This window comes from Bufo bufo, chromosome 4 (assembly GCF_905171765.1).
Source record: "Bufo bufo chromosome 4, aBufBuf1.1, whole genome shotgun sequence".
Classification (NCBI taxonomy): Eukaryota; Metazoa; Chordata; class Amphibia; order Anura; family Bufonidae; genus Bufo; species Bufo bufo.
In genome coordinates this window covers 227,555,551-227,575,922 of record NC_053392.1, presented here as the reverse complement: position 1 = coordinate 227,575,922, position 20,372 = coordinate 227,555,551, and the positions used below count along the sequence as shown (strand labels likewise).

Genomic DNA, 20,372 nt, shown 5'->3' with positions numbered 1-20,372 from the left:
TCCTGCAAGTGGCCTCAGGCTCCCGCCGCCTCACCAGATTCAAATATGCCGGGCCCAGGCCGCAGACCGGAAGCAGAGCCCGACCCCTGTGTATGCCGCCGTCACCGATGTAAACAGCCCTGGGGTAGAGAAGGGGCAGGCTGTGCCCACATGTGACTGTGCAGTCTGTCAGGGTTATGTAGTGTATATTATTTACATACAGTCTTATAATTTATAAGACTGTATGTACACTAATATACACTACATAACCCTGACAGCCTGCACAGTCACATGTGGGCACAGCCCTGGCATCCAATACATATCACGGAGAGCTATACTGTGCATTATGAGCTATACTGCACAGTATAGCTCTCTGTGATATGTATTGGATGCCAGGGCTGTGCCCACATGTGACTGTGCAGGCTGTCAGGGTTATGTAGTGTATACTATTAGTTTACATACAGTCTCCAGTTTACCAGGAATCTCCAGGAGTGACATCGGCTGGGCAGATCAGCTTCTAGGATCTGGGCTCCATGGGCCCTCTGTGGCCCTCACATGCATCACAGCAAGGAGATGAATGGGGCAGTTGACAGCAGGGCTCTGGCTGGAGGTAGCACTTTGTGAAAGGTTGTCACACAGGTTGTCAGGGGCTGGGAGGGGAGAACATCTTGGTGTGTAACCTGGTGTCACTGTGCTGTACAAAGGATCTGCTGGGTATGGTGCCTCCACAGAGGGCAGGGAATCAGATTGACTGAGGAGGGCTTGTACTTTGGAGAAGAATATGTGGCTTCATGTGACAGAGCAGATGAATCGCACAGAAGAGTGTGTGGATGAGGATACGTCGTGTCTCCAGGAGCTCTGCCCCTGACATCTCTAAGTGATAGACACTGCTGGACCCCCCTGGCACCCTGCACACATTATACATGCACAGTATAGCTTTCCCTGCTATGTATTGGATGCAGGGCCATGCCCACATGTGGTGAGTGGCGGTGCATTATACACAGCAGCACGGTGTCCGGTACTCACACAAAGACGTGGTAGACAAATGCCCAGCCCCGGGGTCTCTCCAGCACGTTGCACAGGTAGTTATGCAGCCTCCGGTACTTCACGTTCCTCCGGCAGCTCTGGCTGCTGTTGTACCACAGCGGCTTCTCCAATAAGCTCATGCAAGCTCCCTGCTTCCCCGGCGGCTCTCCTGCAAGCCCCCTCCCGGTCCCACACCGCTGCCCCTGCCAGTGTCACTGGTGCCCAGGAGAAGCAGCCCGTCCCCTCTACTGGAGTTCAACAGCACCCTGTTGCCCCGACCAGTAGTAACGGTCCCTGCCCCTGCCTTTACCTCCAGAGCTGCTTTTTATCCAGAGCCTCCCACATCACCTCCACTATGGTTGCGGGACATGGCATCACCGGCGTGGGCACAGAGGGCTCCGGGTGCATGCACAGAGCAGACCCGGGGACAGGGTGGCAGCGCTTCCTGGCTTCAGACTGTCAGATCTGATCACAAGTTGGCACCAGCCATACATACAGGAAGGCTCTGTGTGCAGGGTGCCAGGGGGTCCAGCAGTGTCTATCACTTGGAGATGTCAGGGGCAGAGCTCCTGGAGACACGACGTATCCTCACCCACACACTCTTCTGTGCGATTCCTCTGCTCTGTCACATGAAGCCACATATTCTTCTCCAAAGTACAAGTCCTCCTCAGTCCATCTGATTCCCTGCCCTCTGTGGAGGCACCATGCCCAGCAGATCCTTGGTACAGCACAGTGACACCAGTTACACACCAAGATGTTCTCCACTCCCAGCCCCTGACAACCTGTGTGACACCCTTTCACAAAGTGCTACCTCCAGCCAGAGCCCTGCTGTCAACTGCCCCAATCATCTCCTTGCTGTGATGCATAAAGAAGCATGTGAGGGCTACAGAGGGCCCATGGAGCCCATATCCTAGAAGCTGATCTGCCCAGCTGATGCCACTCCTGGAGAGTCCCTTGCTGCTTTCTGTACAGGAGGGGACAGTGATCACACAGCTCTCTGCATCAGCAGGCTGCTCAGCCTCCACACAGGCAGCTCCCAGCAGTCTATCTGCCTTCATACATAGAAGCCTGGAGGTCACTTCCAGGCAGCTGAAACTCCATGTGCAGCATACGGGAAGGTTACCCGACACTGCTATATTATAATGTGTATCTCCATTTAAGATAGTTAGGCCTGCAGCACGCAATTCATATTCCAGCCAGCAGAGGGAGCCCCCTGGTTAGTATAAATAGGCCAGGGCCTAGCCTAGGAAGTCAGTTGGAAGTTTCTAGAGTTCAGTTCTGGTAGATTCAGGACCAGTGAGGGGTGCAGAAAGCGCACTACTGGTGTGGAGGATCATTCCCACCCTGATTTCCAGGTTAGTTTATACCTGAGGTACTCCAAAGATAGAGCCTGCCATCAGGAGAGAAGAAACCTCTACCAAACCGTTGCTCAAGGGTTATCACCAGGATTTGGGTGTCTGGACCTTGAGGGTATTGCCTACAGCCAGGAACTAAAGCAGGAGAAGAAATAAGTATACCCCTGCAGAGAGAATAGTTGCCTGAAGGGTATTGCTGCATTTTGCGTAAGAGGAAATCCCTGATCCTAGGAGGCCTGTCTTGAAGTTAGTCTTTATGTGACTGTGAGTAAAAGCCTGAACTACTGCTGTAACTGTATGGTAAATTGTGGAACAACTCTGGAATTGTATTCACTGACTGTCCATCCAACTACAAATTCATTCAGTAAAGTTAACCTGTTAACAAATATCCGGATTGCTCCATTATTCCACCTATCACTACACGGTGTGTCACCGTTCAATTGGCACTGGCGTCACGACATTTATCAACTGCCTGTTCCAGTATTGACCCGGTTGAAGACGACAGTGAATCCCAGGTTAGTGGGTTGCCCTGCACTATAAATCCCCGCATACTTAAAAGCTACACTACTGACCCCCTGGGACACTGCACATGCATGGTGGTCAGAGTGGCTGTGAGAAGCTTGGAGCCCACCACCTCCAGGCAGCTGCACTTCAACAACTTTTCCAGGAGAATCCAGAAACTCTGTGACAGCAGGAAGGGGTTGCCAGTCACTCACTTGTCCCTGTGCAGCCTGCAGCTCCAGTCCTTCTCCTGGTGCTGCTGCTGACATACATTCGAGGGGGACAGAAGGGGAAGGGGGGTAAGGAAGAGGGGGAAGGCCAGGTACTTACAGGAGGACTATATCTGAGTATAAATTAAAGGGGTTGTTCGGGTTCAGAGCTGAACCCGGACATACCTCCATTTTCACCCAGGCAGCCCCCCTGACTTGAGCATCAGAGCAGTTCATGCTCGGATGCTCTCCTTTGCCCTGCGCTAAATCGCGCAGGGCAAAGGCATTTTTTGAAGATCTGGTGACGTACCGGGGCTCTCCATGGGCCTGCCAGAAAGCCCAGTGACGTCACAGTCACTGATGGCCGGGATTTAGCGCTGCCTAGCCGTAAAACGGTAATATGAACAATGGGGTTCTACAAAAGAGCTATCGTGGGCAAAGTTAATATTCGTGTTTACACACGTGTTTTAAAATGAATGCTTTCCCCTTTTATAAACAAGTAAATAATGACGCAAACGCTGTGGGGCTGGTATGCAACTTTTCCAGGCTGGTTTATATCCCCAGTCCGGCCCTGGTTTCAGCGTGTAACAGGCTCTGCAGACATTTATGTAAAATCAGCTGATGACGGTGTAAAAGAAGTGCACTTCTTCTTGACACTAACATTGACCTGTAAGGCTCACACTTGAGTTATTTGGTCAGTTTTGGCCCCGTAAGTGACCAAATAAGTGAAGTCTGAAGTGATTCTATGAGTGACGCCTGTCATCTGTGTGTCATACTGACTCACAGTACTGTTTCTTTAGCACAATGGACTGCCTATGCATGTTTCTGCAATGCACAGTGTTCTACACCACTATAAGGCTCTCAGCAGCCTGGAAATAGATGTTTTGTAGTGTGATTCGTCACAAATGAATTTGGATCAAATCAAATCTTTTTGGGAAAATTCGGAGAACCGTCTGAATTGAGTTTTTGAGAAATTGCTGATCTCTACTGTTGATCGCTATAGCAGTTAGCCCAAATAGGGTATATGGACCACATGGTGAGGTGCTCCCCGCTTAAGTTGCTTCTCTATTAACAACAGCTGTTAGCTGCTAAAGAGAGAATCTGTCACTCCAGTAAACTCAGCACAATCATATGAATGCTCATTGAAGGGGCGACATTTAATAGCTGCTTTAGGAGCAATGCATGTTTGTGCACAGCTTTTAGCTGGGAATATACTCTAAATGGGCATACAGTCCATGCTGTACCACAATACATTTATAAGATCCTTTTAGCTGACCTGCTTGTCAGAAGGCCCCCAGCTATACAATATATACAGGCCACTGCCAAGGCCACCACTTCCCTGGAAAGGAAAATAGTGGCGGTGGCGTGGTTCAATCACATGACTGCTTTCTTAGCCAACCACAGCAACATTCTCTTTTGTGTAGACACTGGACTAGTTTAACTACTATACAGCATCTGCGCAGAAGAGGATGTGGCCATAGAGGAAATATAAGGCTTTGTTTACACATCAGTGTTTTAAAGCCAAAAACAAGTATGAGTCAATAAGACAGAACGTGTGCTAATCTTTTCATTATACCTTATCTTGATGCAGGCTCCTCTTCTAGTTTTGACTCGCAATCATTGATGTAAATCACTGACCAAATCACTAAAGTGAATGAGGCCTAGAGGAATGGCTTTACTTATCCTTTCTGTTGGCTCTACTTCTAGCTTTCTCTCAAAAACTAGATGAAAAGCAGTATGTGTGATCCCAGCCTTAAAGGGATGAATCAATGTATTATTTTATCTCTAGAACCATCAATAACTATCAGTCCCATTGTCATAAAATATTAGACATTTAATACACATTGCTTGCTGAAATGCACTTATAAGTAAACTTGCTCATTTATTCATAAAGCTGAACATCTATATGTTTGTTGCATTTAAGTGACAAGAGTGCATATGTAATCCAAACAATCATGTAAAAACTAGAGCACATACAGTAATAGTTTATCTGTACAGTATTAATTCTCATGTTTGTCACTGGATGGTTCATCAAACACAGTCTCTTTCTCGTAGTGAAAGCTGTTGCTCTGAAGGAAATATCCCTTTGTACAAAGAGCTGTCTGTATGCTTTTCCAAAGTTCTTTGAATTTTCTTGTACTGGCTCTTTGACTTGTAACCAAAAATCTTCTTTATGATCAACCAAAGTTTCCTGTTGTACACAAAGACCTGGAGAAAATAACCAATAATCAGTAATATTAAATCACTATTCAATGCCATATCTCTTAAAAGAAAGTATGATATTTTGTAGTCTGCACAAATAGAGTTCAGGTTTGTTAAAAATCAAACACTACTCACATATAGTAAGTACTGTATAAACTATTATAGCTAAAGTGTACCTCCAACTATTAAGATTATTTTATTAAAGGGGTTGTCCTATCTGGCATATCCTGTGGAAAGGTGCAAGTCCCACTCTACAGGGCCGCTGCTACCATAAGGCAGACCAAGAGGCTGCCTTAGGGAGCACCCTGGGGGAGGGCGTAAAAATGAACCTTCTTTTTTTTTTTTTAATCACTTAATTGTGAGTTGCGCCGCAGCGCCGCCGGTCCCCCGCCCCAGCCTGCGTGCGCCGTGCGGCCCCAGCCCTCACTCACAGAGTGGCACGGGCCCGGCAACACGGTCACGGTGTCAGGCCAGGGGGGTGTAACTGGCGAGTGATGCGGCGGGCGGCAGCAGGGACTGGAGCTGACTGTGTCTGTAAGTCTGACTCACACACAGCCAGATTGCCGTAGCAGCAGGGCAGGTGGTCACTGATGAACGCACTAGCACCAGAGTGCACGGCATAAATGTTTTTAAAAAAAATTATTACACAAACAACAATCATAAATGGAGGGGGGGATGGTGACCGTGACATGATGGGAGGGGGGACAATGTCTGTAGTCTGTGACATGGGGATGGGGCCAGGGCCGGTCGGGGGGGGGGGGGGGGGGGGGGAATATGATGTGCCATGGGGGGGGGACTGAAATGTGACACAATAAGGGGTAATGATGTGACACGAAGGGGGTGATGTGACACGAAGGGGGTGATGTGACATGGTTTGGAGGGGGTGAAATGTGACATGGAGAGGGAGAAATCTGACACACACGGTGGGAGAAATCTGACATGGGGGTGATGTAACAAAGGGGATTATGTAAAAAGGAAGGGGAGAAATGTGACATAGGGAGGTTAGTTGACATGGAGGGGGAGAAATGTGACATGGGGAGCTGATGGCTGACATGGGGGCATGATGGCTTACATGGGGGCATGATACATAGGGGGATGATGGCTGACATGGGGGGCTAATGGCTGACATGGGGGCATGATGGCTGACATGGGGGCATGATGGCTGACATGGTGGGCTGATGGATGGGGGCTGATGTCTGACATGGGGGTCTGATCTGAAGCATTGGGTGTCTGATCTGTGGTCTGATTAACATTGGGGGTCTGATTGCTGGTCTGACCTGAGGTGTAATGGAAAATATTTTTTTCTTATTGTCCTCCTCTAAAACCTAAGTGTGTTTTATGGGTCGGTGCGTCTTATAGGGTGAAAAATACGGTATATCTTTTTATGAGACAACCCTGAAGATATGACACTTTGATACAATATAAAGTAGTCAGTGTACAGCTTGTATAACTGTAAATTTTGTGTGCCCTCAAAATAACTCAACACACAGCCATTAATGTCTAAACCGCTGGCAAAAAAAAAAAGTGAGTACACCCCTAAGTAAAAATGACCAAATTGTGCCCAATTAGCCATTTTCCCTCCCTGGTGTCATGTGTCTCAGGTGTGAATGGGGAGCAGGTGTGTTAAATGTGGTGATATCACTCTCACACTCTCTCATACGGTCACTGGAAGTTCAACATGGAACCTCATGGCAAAGAACTCTCTAAGGATCTGAAAAAAAGAATTGTTGCTCTACATAAATATGGCCTAGGCTATAAGAAGATTGGAAACATCCTGAAACTGCAGCCCCCATAATGCCTCCAGCAGCCCCCATTATGCCTCCAGCAGCCCCCATTTTGCCTCCAGAAGCCTCATGTTTAATAAAAAAAAAAAACTCCTCTCCTGCTCCTGGATGCCGCCGATCCTCAACGCCCGCGATCCCCTTCCTGCTGTCGACTGTGCTGTGACCTGATGCGCACAGCGTGAGGTCACAGAGTGCCCTCACGCTGTGCGCAGCCTTCACAGCCGACAGCGGAGGACCAGGAAGCGGTGAGTACAAAGCCTTCACCGCTTCCTGGTCCTCCGTGTACTAATAAGTGCTTCCATAATGGAAGCGCTCATTAGTATTCACCCCATAAGACGCAGGGGCATTTCCCCCCCACTTATGGGGCGAAAAATACAGTAATAAAATATTTAAAATGTAAGGGGTGTACTCAATTTTGTGAGATACTGTATATTTATTCATTTATGAATTTATATAGCATCAACATATTCCACAGCACTTTTACAGACATTGTCATCACTTACTGTCATATTACAGTTCATAAAATATTACGTAATTACATGATATATGAGAGTTTCAACTCTGTGCTACCTGAACAGTGAACACGGTTTAGGGGACCCCCATTCATGAAACCAGTGCAATTCCAGAGGTGGAACCTGCATCCATTAGACATTTAAGCATATCATGAGGGTCTGCAATAAATATCGAGCACCCAAGTATAATGGAAGTCAATGGTAGAACCCGAGCATTAAACCAGGTACACCCTGCTCTGAAGAGGGGAGGGTGCCTGGTTCATAAGAAAATGTTAGAAATTGTAGGTAACACCACCAAAATGGTTCTGTAACAGCATGAGTGACCCTCAAAAACATTAGAGCAAGGATCTGCTGATCTGAACCAAAACATTATGGGCGGTGGCCTCTAAAACATTATGGGCGGTGGCCTCTAAAACATTATGGGCGGTGGCCTGTTGCCGCTTTGGTGACTCTAGTTAACCTGGGGCCGATGGCACGTCCCATGATGGCGACAATCCATTCGGATGTCTGGCCCATCAACCTTCGATGTAATTGTCAGCTCAAAACCATTGTAACTATGGGTAACGGGGAATCAGTGTTTGATTCGAGAGAGGAGCCTTGAGAAACAGCTACACACAATCCAAGGAAGGAAGCGGGGTGGTCAACGCAAATCACACACCTCCGGGACTTGTGGAGGTAGTGACGTAAAATAACAATACAGGAGTCCTAAGACGACCCTGTTATTGGAATGAGTAATAAAAATTAAAGGAAATGTCACTGCAGTATTTTGGTGTGCCGAGCATAGACGATGCTTGAGCCTAACAGGTATTTGGCCGAGCATGCTCGCTCAACACGAATGAGGAAACATTATACAGGAGAGGGCCCTGCTGCCGCTTTGGTTGACATCTAGATAACCTCTGCCCGATCGCACGTCCCGTGATGTCCACGATCCAATTGGATATCTTCTCTATCAAACTTTTGATGGTCTTTTCTGCGCCGACTATGTTGATCACAGTTAGCGGCGAATCAGGGTTCCACGCCGGAGAGGGAGCGTGAATAAGGGATAGCCCATCCAAGGGAGGTCAATGGCTGCAATGTGATCGAGCTGAAATGTGGGACAAATTATTAAAGTTGAAGGATGAAATGAAAGGGCCAATTAAAGATGAATTTTAGAAATTAATTCCCTGTCACCTATGCAGAGCAGGGTTTTTTTATCGCCCAAAATGGGTTAATGTCACCCTCCACTGCGCCTGCGCAGAAGGAAGGAATGCGGCACTAGAAGCGCGTCCTTCACATCACTGCGCTGAATACTAAACGGGTCGGCGCAGGCATAAGATTTACGTACGATAAGGAGAACTCACAGTTAATCACCGGACCTGGGCGTGCCAAGTGTGATTAGACCGAGCTCTAGGTGCTGAAGCAACGCCCAGTAGCACCTAGAGGCTCATTAGCATATTTTAAAAGTCTTTATTTTAAGAGAACGGCGGCAGGCAGGGAGTTATAAACCATACTCTTATGTACAGCTGACATTAGCACATTGCTAATGTAAGTCAGCTACATAACATTATTTCTGATGACAGAAACCCTTTAAGGGGGAAAAAATTCCTTCCCGACTCCATTCAGGCAATCAGATAACTCCCTGGATCAACGACCCCTGTCTAGTAGCTATATCCTGTAATATTATTACACTCCAGAAATACTTCCAGGCCCCTCTTGAACTCTTTTAGTGAACTCACCATCACCACCTCCTCAGGCAGAGAGTTTCATAGTCTCACTACTCTTACCGTAAATAATCCTCTTCTATGTTTGTACTAACCAGGGCTTTTTTTCTGGCGGAACGCACCGGAACGGCGTTCCGCCACCTTTTGACATCGCAGCCTGCCATGCTCCAGCATGGCAGGCTGCAATGTATCAGTGGGGAGGGACTGGGAGGAGGAGCTGGGGGCTGGTGCGTTCACTGTGCTCCGGCCCCGCCGCTCCAGTACAGTTATAAAATGTGTAATTCAATTAATAATGATTCATGCTGCCCCCTCTGTAGTATAACATTCAATATATCCTACTCACAGGGCTACTGTTATATCGTAATGCAGACAAGCGGCAGCGTGACTGACTGACGTCACGTGCCTGCGCCGCCTGCTTCAGTCAGTCACGCTGCCGCTCGCCTGCCCGGCCGGCCTGCATTGAGAAATAACATAGAAGTCTAGGGAGAGCTGGTAGGGATTTGTCAGGAGGTGACCTTCATTCCCAGCTTCTTGCCTAGACACTTGTTTATTTTCTGTGCATCTTGTATCCTGTCCGCCATGACAACAGATTAGGCCGCCATGTACTGACAGAGCACTACCTAGTCCTGGTGGTCAGGGATGAGGACTTTGCTTCCCAAGGATCATTTACTACTGGAAAATACAGGGCACAGTATAATACACTAGAATCTATATAATATAAAGATATTAGCCCTACCCCCGAATAGTAATACAATTAGGTGGTCATTTATTATATAGAAATACGTCTATATTAGGCGTATTTCTGACACAGATTGTGGCGCAAAGGTCCTTAGCAGCACAATCTGCATATTTTTATTGCTCAAGCCAGGTATAAAATAGGATGGCGTGGGCAGGGAAAGGGATACAGTTATTGGTTACCACTGCCATACATTGACCGGATAACACCTCTGTACAGTGACCGGATAACACCGCCATACAGTGACCGGATAACACCTCTGTACAGTGATCAGATAACACCGCCATACAGTGACCGGATAAAAGGGTATAAGAGGGCACAGTACAGGGAATGACTAAGGGCACTGCACAGGGTGTGGTAACAGGGCACAATGCAGGGTATAAGGGGGCACAGTATGGGGTGGAGGGCACAGTCACATGACCCTGTGACATTAGACGGTCCTTATGGTGAATGCGGTTCATACACTACCATAATGAGAGGCAGAGGAGTGAGACAGGGGTGTGATTATGTGGCTAGAGATAAAAAATGTAACTGTCGGCCAGTACAGGCCCCAAAAATGAGGCAATAGGCATTCACCTGACAACAAAAAACTTTGGATTCTGTCGCTGGAGGTACATTAGGCGGTCACAGGATAAATATGTAACTGTCAGCCAGTACAGGCCCCAAAAAATAGCCAATAGGCATTCACCTGACAGCAAAGAACTTTGGATTCTGTGGCTGGAGGTACATTAGGCGGTCACAGGATAAATATGTAACTGTTGACCAGTACAGGACCCAAAAATTAGGCAATAGGAATTCACCTGACAGCAAAGAAGTTTGGATTCTGTTGCTGGAGGTACATTAGGCGGTCACAGGATAAATATGTAACTGTCGGCCAGTAAATTAGGCAATAGGCATTCACCTGACAGCAAAGAACTTTGGATTCTGTGGCTGGAGGTACATTAGGCGGTCACAGGATATATATGTAACTGTTGGCAGGGCTGGTGCAAGGATTTTTGCCACCCTAGGCAAAAGCTAATTTTGCCGCCCCCTTGATTCCACCCATTGGCCACGCCCTTTGGCCCGCCCCTTTTTCACGGGACAGGAATGTGGGGCACCATACTAAGCTGCACATAGAAGAACTTAACATGGTCTCCATGGCACATGTGGAGGCACACTACACCCAAAAATAGTAGTAGGGGTCCTCTCCTATTCCTCCTGTCACAGGAGCTTGCTGCCTTACTTACCGTGTCTGAGCCAGAGCTCACATGCTGAAAAGCGAGGGCGCCAAACACAAACCCTGACATGAGCGCTCTGGTGCTCTCCCCTACCATGGTGCCCGCCGCTCACCCCCTGCAACCTGTGGCATCTCCGTCTCTATGGGGTACGGACTGCTGGCTGCATGCGGAAGTATCTCCGACTCCTCACACACAGCAGAGAGTGGGCTGCGGGCAGATAGGCATGTATAGTGCTACACGAGAAGAAACAGTGATCTCTACTGCAGTGTTTCCCAACCAGTGTGCCTCCAGCTGTTGCAAAACTACAACTCCCAGCATGCCCGCACAGCCAAAAATAGGATGTGAACCCAGCACTAGTGTCAGAATAAGCACCAGTACACAGCTGTCATGCCCTGCTCAGGCTATGTGCAGAGGTCTGCCAGATTAGCAGCACGTGTGTAGCCTTTTGTTTTTGTTTGGAGTTAAGCTATATCCGCCTCCCTTTGGTTGTGCGGGCATGCTGGGAGTTGTAGTTTTGCAACAGCTGGAGGCACACTGGTTGGGAAACACTGACTGGACAAAGCCCATACTGCGCCTAGGAGACAGGGAAGTTGTGTCGCACTATATATGCCTATCTGCCCGCAGTTCGCTCTCTCTGCTGTGTGTGAGGAGTCGGAGATACTTCTGCAGCGCAGCCAGCAGTCCATACCCCATAGAGACGGGGAAGCCACAGGTTGCAGGGGGTGAGTGGCGGGCAGGGCCGGCGCCACCCATAAGCAAAGTAGGCCACCGCGGGTGCCCCCAGCAAGAGTGCGCTCTATGCGGTGGCCTACTTTGCTTATGGGCGGCACTTGCCCTGACTGTCAGCCAGTACATGCCCCAAAAATAAGCCAAAAGGCATTCACCTGATAGCAAAGGACTTTGGATTCTGTGGCTGGAGGTACATTAGGCGGTCACAGGATAAATATGTAACTGTCGGCCAGTACAAGCTCCAAAAATTACCATTCACCTGACATAAAAGGCCTTTTTATGCCGCTGTATAAACATAAGGCAAGGACAATTCTTTGTTCTAGGTTGTGGTGGATAGTGTGGGCTGGCATGAGTAAATTCAATTAATCGTGGTCATCACAGTGTTGAATTCCTCCGAGATCCATGCCTCATTCATTTTTAAAAAATGTGAGAGGTAGTCCACACTGTCATGAGTGCGCATATCGGTACACGATCCCCCCTGCTGCGCTGAACATCTTTTCAGACAGGACACTCGACGAGGGGCAAGCAAAGAGTTCCATGGCAAATTGTGCAGCTCTGGCCACAGGTCATGCCTGCACACCCAGTAATCAAAGGGTTCCTCGCTTCTCAGAGCGTCCACATCGGCCGTTAACCCGATGTAGTCAGACACCGGTCGGTCTAGGCGTTTCCTGAGGCTTGGATCCGGAGGGCAGCTGTTGAAGGGTTGGCTGCAAGAATGATCTCATATCTGAAGTGACCAACACATCTTCAAACTGCCCTCTTTTTGCAGGCGCGGTAGGAATTGGTACCCGCACCTGTTTTCGCTGTGGTGGAAATTCCTCCGCCAGTGCATGCAACAGCAGAATGCAGCATCTAAGGCAGCAAGGCCTCAAAATGCTTCTGTAACTGACCGTTTCCGCAGACAATGGGGTTAAAATTCGTTCAGTGCGATAAGCCCTTTCTGAGAGGACAGGCACAGCTTCTTGCAGAACACCAACTCCCGAACTGGAACAAAGTAGCACTCCAAACTGGAACCTCACGAATAGCTGCTAAGCGAGACGAACAGGAAAAGCATACAATCCTGGCAATCGGTCTTCTACAGCATACAGCGAATCCCCCCCAATAACGAGACAAGCTCCGTTTTGAAGGGGTCAAGCAGTGGTCTGACTGTACTTGAAGTACAGCCTCTTTTATTCACAAAAAACAAACATAGTACTGCCCACAGGGTTTGAAATACAACCAATCAGTAATTAACAACACATACAATGTAACTACAGCACCAATCGTTCACGCCCCCAGAGGAACCAGAATGAAGACTGGGACATAGGACAACATATCCCCACAATGCATCATGTTTTCTCCTCTCTGTCCAGACAACCTGAAGAGCAATCCAATTATCTCTGAGGACAAAGGGAGATCGCCAATACACATGTGCAGACAACAGAACAGACATCACCATTTTAAAACACACAATGGGACAATAGAAACACACCCAGCATATTCCCTCCCTTATCCTGAGAGAGACTCAATTATACATACAGTTAAACATACTTTCTACCCAACTTTCATAACTCTAAAAACCATACATCACATTCACATAAAAATTAACATATTCACAATCACTCCATTCAGGTGAACAACAAAATAAAAAATGGCATGAATCAGACCAGGGGTTAAAAAGTTAGTATATGGCCCATAATCCAGGGGCAAGAGGCCAGCAGCCAGTCCTCTCCAAAGCCCAGTGGCGAGGTTGGTTTCGCCACACATCTCCCCCCCCCCCCAGGGAAGACTAACCAGATACCTGACCTCACGCCGGTCGGTACCTGAGTTAGTCTGGCAGCCCACCCACAACCAAATACTGGACCTGTTGACTTTAGTAGCCTGTCTCTGTCCAGTGAGTCCACCAAGGTTATGTTGGAAGCTGGTACTCCCGGTCTCTGTGTTGCTCCCTGGCTTGGAGTGGGGGTTGCTTTGAGGGCAGGTATCAGCGGTACTCTGCCCTGGTGCCAGCGCTACCACGGAAGAAGCCAGGTTGTGAGCCTGGTTGATGGAGGGGAGACCGACTGTCTCTACCCCCTGTGCTGTAAGTGCAGAGACCACAGTCCCATCTGCACTGTTGTGGGCTTACTGTCCTCCCCCTGGTTGCTTAAGCTGCCGCTGGGGAGAGGGGGTAACAAGCTCCTCTCCTCATACAAACTTCCACAGCCGCTGGGAGGGCGACCGATCGTCTCCGCTCCCAATACAGTGTCCTGCTGCTGTGGAAAGGATACTGGGCTCTCTATTCCCAAAAAATCATGCTGCTGCTGGGGGACAGGACCGACTGTCTCTGCTCCCAATACAGTGTCCTGCTGCTGGGGAAAGGAGACTGGGCTCTCTATTCCCAAAAAAACATGCTGCTGCTGGGGGGGCAGGAACAACTACCTCTGTCCCCCTGTAACTCAGCCTGCGCTGGAGAGGGAGGACGCTGCTCTCCTCTCCCTGCATTTCACACTGCCTTCCGGCATATCACTCTGCTGCTGGGGGGCAGGAACAACTACCTCTGCCCCCTGTAACATCAAGCTGCTGCTGGAGAGGGAGGACGCTGCTCTCCTCTCCCTGCACTTCACACTGCCGCTGGGGAATGGAGACTGGGCTCCCAATTCCCTGCAGGACCGGTGGAGAGACTCGGTCCCATCTCTACCGGCCACCTGGGTTCCTTCCGAGTAACACTCTACAATATCTGCCCAGCTGAATGGGTCTGGATCTGGGTCTGTCACCTTACCGTCCTGCTGAGCCTTCTCAATGGAGTGGAAGAGATCTCGGTAGTCCTGCTCCAGTTCCCACTCCAGGGTTGCTAGGTGAGCCAGGTCTTGCTCTACCTCATGGGGGTCATCCCACTCATGCCTAGCCTCCCTCTCATAGAAAATGTCCTGAAGTCTGGACTGTGCAGGGCTCCCGAAGTCAGGCTCTGCAAAGGACTCCCATAACAAGCCAGGACCATAAAACTCCTCTCCCTCTGGCTTGTCATGTTCGGCTGTCCAGGGTATATACTGTGCCATATACCACCAAAGCGCCTGGTAGGCATCCTCCAGCCATAGCTCCTGCCATACCCGGTGCTCTAGTTCCTTCACCCATTCCTCCAGAGGCTGCTCTCCCAGGAAGGGCATCCGCAGGGCCACTTGCTTCTGCAACCGCTGCTCTTCACTGGGGAGTCTCTCACCCCGCTGGTATTGTAGATTATCCAGGGCCTGGTACCAGATGCTTTCCTTAATGCATCCGGCCATCCAGGTCCTCCTCCTCGTATAACACTGCTGGTTCCATCCTGGTGCTTTTAGAGGGTCGCTGTACTGAGACATGCGTTGTCCTTAAATTGTAGAATCCACAGAAATGGTGTCTCCTGTAGCTGTCCTTCTGGATGTAGGAACGATCCCACTGCTGCCACCAATGTAACGGACGTTTCAGCAGACAAGGGGTTAAAATCCGTTAGGCGATGTGCCCCTTTCTGAGAGACAGGCACAGCTACTGCAGAACACCAACTCCCGAACTGGATACAAGATAGCACTCAACTGGAACCTCACGAATAGCTGCTAGCAGACGAACAGGAAAAGCATACAATCCTGGCAATCGGTCTTCTAACAGCATACAGTGAATCCCCCCAATAACGAGACAAGGCTCCGTTTGAGGGTCAAGCAGTGGTCTGACTGTACTTGAAGTACAGCCTCTTTATTCCACAAAAAACAAACATAGTACTGCCCACTGGGTTTGAAATACAACCAATCAGTAATTAACAACACATACAATGTAACTACAGCAACCCATCGTTCACCTAGCCCCCAGAGGACCAGAATGAAGACTGGGACATAGGACAACATATCCCCACAATGCATCATGGTATCCTCCTCTCTGTCCAGACAACCTGAAGAGCAATCAATTAACTCTGAGGACAAAGGGAGATCGCCAATACACATGTGCAGACAACAGAACAGACATCACCATTTAAACACACAATGGGACAATAGAACACACCCAGCATATTCCCTCCCCTTCTCCTGAGGTGGAGACTCAATTATACATACAGTTTAACATACTTTGAAAATGTATATAGAGAATGGCTGAGCACTCTCCCAATGGACCACACACAGACTATTCAAAATATTATATTTATTACACCGATATATAGAGATCAAGACAAAAGTGAACATATAACAAATTACACAATAAAAATACACCTTAAAAAATACAATATTAAAAGTATTTGAATAAAAAGCGTGCAGATAAAAAGCATTAATAATTCATCTGCGGTGGTATACAAAAGATTAATAGTATGCAACCTGAATGAAGATATGCTGATTGGAAGAAAAAAGGTCGATATCAATTCAATATATTCGATGTTGTGAAAATAATTTACGACCATAAGAAAATAAATGTTCGAATAAATATAAGAACAAGTTTTCTTTCGAATAAATGTCCAAACTGGAATACGATATTCGATTAGAACTTGCAGTAATAATGTTGATTAAATATTATTCATCATAATTCCCTGTGTGGCAAATGCGAAAAAAATAAACATTCACTCTTGTGAAATGCCGTCTGGTTATAGCTCACGGTGGCGTCCCACGTGGCTAATGGAGTCAGATTCGGCTGGTACCTGTTAGTGATGATTCAACAGGAGCAATGTGAACGATGTAGCCCTCTGTGTAGAGATTCTTTAGTAGGAGAGTCTTTCAATGCAGCTCTGTCACTTCAAGGGTTAAATGTTCGCTATATGCCATGTGGTCCACTGAGGAAGGAGTCACTGCCAACTCCGAAACGCGTCTGGTGTACACAGTCTCGAGGAAAGAAAGAAACCGCAGGCTACCATCTGCGCACCGTCTTTGAATCTTCAGAAGCGCTTCCACACAGCGCACAGGAAGAAAACATAGGATTTCTTGTGTTTGGATAAAAGACACACAGCAACGCCGAACAACATATTGGGTCCTGACAAACACTTGACCCCGGCGCCTAAACCTATTGTTTGCTTTGTCCTGGAGATCTACTCACCAGTATAAATAAGCGGATCTAAAATCAGACCATCGGTGCTGTACCACGTGGGACGCCACGCTAAGCACAAGTGATCGGCCGCTCCATTACATCGAAACTGTGAGTAGTGTGTCCATACACAGTACAGTCTAGCAGCAGATTTTTGTTATATGCTGTGAAGATCTAATACTACAAAGACTCTGCATGTACTTGCAATTATCGGCTTAGCCTGAACTCTTATTAACAAGAGAGACATTGCGCATTAGACCTGCGCACCTGAACTGTTTCCTAGAAAGACCGTCTATATAAACCTGCTACAATCAGCTAACATTATTATCCATCAGTGTTATTGTTGTATCCTACGATACCACCATCTCATGGTTTTATATGTCTTTTAATGTGCATGTTTTAATGATTGATTTTTGAGGATCCTCACCTTATTTTATTTTATTGAGTTGCTAATAAATAGCTTATTCACATACTGGCTGGTCTCCATTGTGATTCTAGTTGTCGGTGTGCCCCTCTCATCCATTTATTTTAGATAATTTTAAGTTGCCATGTCACATTTGAGACCCCCTGATGCACCCCTAGAGTAGAAACTCCAAAAAATGACCCCATTTTGGAAACTTTGGGATAAGGTGTCAGTTCTGTTGGTACTATTTTAGGGTACATATGATTTTTGGTTGCTCTATATTACATTTTTTGTGAGGCAAAGTAACAAAAAATAGCTGTTTTTGTACCGTTTTTATCTTTTGTTATTTACAATGTTCAACTGACAGGATAGATCATGTGGTACTTTTATAGAGCAGGTTGTTTCCGGACACGACAATAACAAATATGACTTTTTGGTTGTTTGTTTCAGTTTTACATAATAAAGTATTTTTGAAAAAAAAGATTTTTTGTGTCTCCATGTTCTGAAAGCTATAGTTTTCTTTTTGGGTGACTGTCTTATTTTCTTCGGTATGAGATGACAGTTTAATTATACTATTATAGGGTTCATATGACTTTTTAATCCCTTGGTATTACACTTTTTGTGATGTAAGGTGACAAAAAATGGCTTTTTTGACACCGTTTTTATTTTTATGGTGTTCACCTGAGGGGTTAGTTCATGTGGTATTTTTATAGAGCAGGTTGTTACAGACGTGGAGATACCTAATATGTCTACTTTTTTGTTTAAGTTTTACACAATAACAGCATTATTGAAGCAAAAAAAAATTATGTTTTAGCGTCTCCATATATATATATTTTTTTGGGAGATTGTCTTAGGTAGGGTCTAATTTTTTGCGGGATGAGATGACGGTTTGATTGGCACTATTTTGGGGTGTGTATGATTTTTTTGATCGCTTGGTATTACACTTTTTGTGATGTAAGGTAACAAAAATTTGCTTTTTTAGCACAGTTTTTATTGATTATTTTTTACAGTGTTAACCAGACGGGGTGGATCATGTGATATTTTTATAGAGCAGGTTGTTACGCACGCGGTGATACCCAATATTTCAGTTTTTTGTTAGTTTATTCTTTTTTTTACAATTTTAGGTCTCTTTTTATGGGAAAGGGGCTTTTTTTTTACTGAAACATAATTATTTTTTATTGTTAAAAACACTTTATTTTCACTTTTAAATTTTTTTATTTTTGTCCCACTATGAAACTTCAATATTACAGGGTCTGATCCCTGTTTCAATGCAGCACAATACATCTGAAAAGAGAAAGGATTTTAGCAGCTCTCACCTTTAGTCACCTGCATGAAGCACGGAAAAGGAGTGGCTTGAACCTAGCCACACTTGATAAGTCCAAGAGCAAAAGAAAAGGTTGATTCCAGCTTCAGCGTATAAAAGTTTTCTTTATTCAGCTTGTAGTATAAAATCCGACACAAAGTCACATGGAGAGACACAGATTGTGACGCGTTTCGGGCTATGGTATTGAGCCCTTCTTCAAGACAATACAATGATATACTAAAAACAAAAGCTTTATATACCACACTAATGGATATGCTCCTCCTTCTTCAATTTCTGGATTGATTGGAGACTGCGTCCCAGACCCAGGTGTTGCTAGATTAGGAGACCCTCCCAGGAATACATGGGTGGGGACACAGTGTTTCAACAAACCCTCACATACAAAGAAGCCAATAAATGTATATATATATAATAGTGCACTACATGTACTGCAGGGTTAAATCATGCTTTCTATTCAAACCCTTTGGTATGCAAGTGTCTAAAATGAACATCCAGTATGTTTCCCTACTTAAAGGTTTTTGTTTGCGATCACCTCCTCTGACAGGTGTGGAGACAACCTCCACTCCCTGTACAGAAAACGCAGAGGTATCGCCCTTGTGAACAGTGGCAAAATGTCTAGTTGCCGCTGAGACATTGCGAGACATGAAATGAGGGACATCGCTCAAATGTTTTCTTATACGCACCTTCAGTTCATTAGTGGTACAACCAACATATTGTAAATTGCATATTTTACATGTTATAACATATACCACATGGTCTGTTTTACAGTTTATATATTGTTTCAGCAGATGTTTTTTATTATTTGCCATGGATGTAACCTCTTTTGAAATGGACATATGTCGACAGCAGATACATTTTTTGCTGCCGCATTTATAGTTCCCGTTTATTTTAGGCCAAATGCTTGAATTTTCCCTAAACAGACTGGGGCTGATTTTTTGGCCCACTGTAGGGGCTCTTTTTGCTACACATTTTACCCCTGTGGATACTATATTATGCCATTCTTCATTATAGTTTAGAACATGAAGATGTTTACGTATGATCTTACAGATCTTAAAATAATCTCTGCTATAATTAGTGGTGAAAATGATAGGTTTTTCTTTATTAGTGGTTTTTTCTTCTTTTTTCAATGTATTTTTACACTCCCTATCATCTATATCCCCATTCTCATTTTTGTTCTCATTGTCCATGTTCTCATTTTTATTTTTATTACTTTTTGGAAAAATTAGGGTTTCTCTATTTTTTGATCTGGCAAAGTTAATACCTCTATTGATATTGGTTTGGGTATAACCTCTTATTTTTAGTCTTGCTGCAATATTTTCAGCCTCTCTTTCAAATAGCTCTTGAGTAGAGCAATTCCTCCTGGCCCTTATCATTTCTCCTTTTGGGATATTTTTCAGGACGTGTGGTGGGTGGCAGGAGGAGGCAGAGAGAATAGTGTTACCAGCTGTAGACTTCCTATGGGTGTATGTAACCACCCTGCTGGTATGATTGTTACCCTCCAGACACAGATCCAGAAAAATAATTTTCCCTGGGTCGCTGGAGAAGGTGAATTTTATTGATGCAGTACAATTGTTGAAATATTCTATGCACTCAGCTATTCTCTCTGTGTCCCCCTGCCACACCCACAGCATATCGTCGATATAACGACCATACCATTTGAAATCTTCTCTATAGGGATTGTGGTCAGAAAAAAGAAAATTATTTTCCCACCA

At 46.2% G+C, this 20,372-nt stretch overlaps 1 protein-coding gene across 2 annotated transcripts in view; it reads right to left on the bottom strand.

The window, feature by feature from the left end:
- Positions 1-4,919: 4,919 nt before the first annotated feature.
- Positions 4,920-20,372, bottom strand: part of LOC120997968 (probable cation-transporting ATPase 13A5) — a 275,887-nt gene continuing 260,434 nt past the window's right edge. For both annotated transcript variants that reach the window (XM_040428353.1, XM_040428354.1), the window contains exon 30: positions 4,920-5,278. In XM_040428353.1, coding sequence (XP_040284287.1) covers positions 5,102-5,278 — 177 coding nt within the window. In that variant the 3' untranslated portion in view covers positions 4,920-5,101. The remainder of the gene's footprint in view (positions 5,279-20,372) is intronic.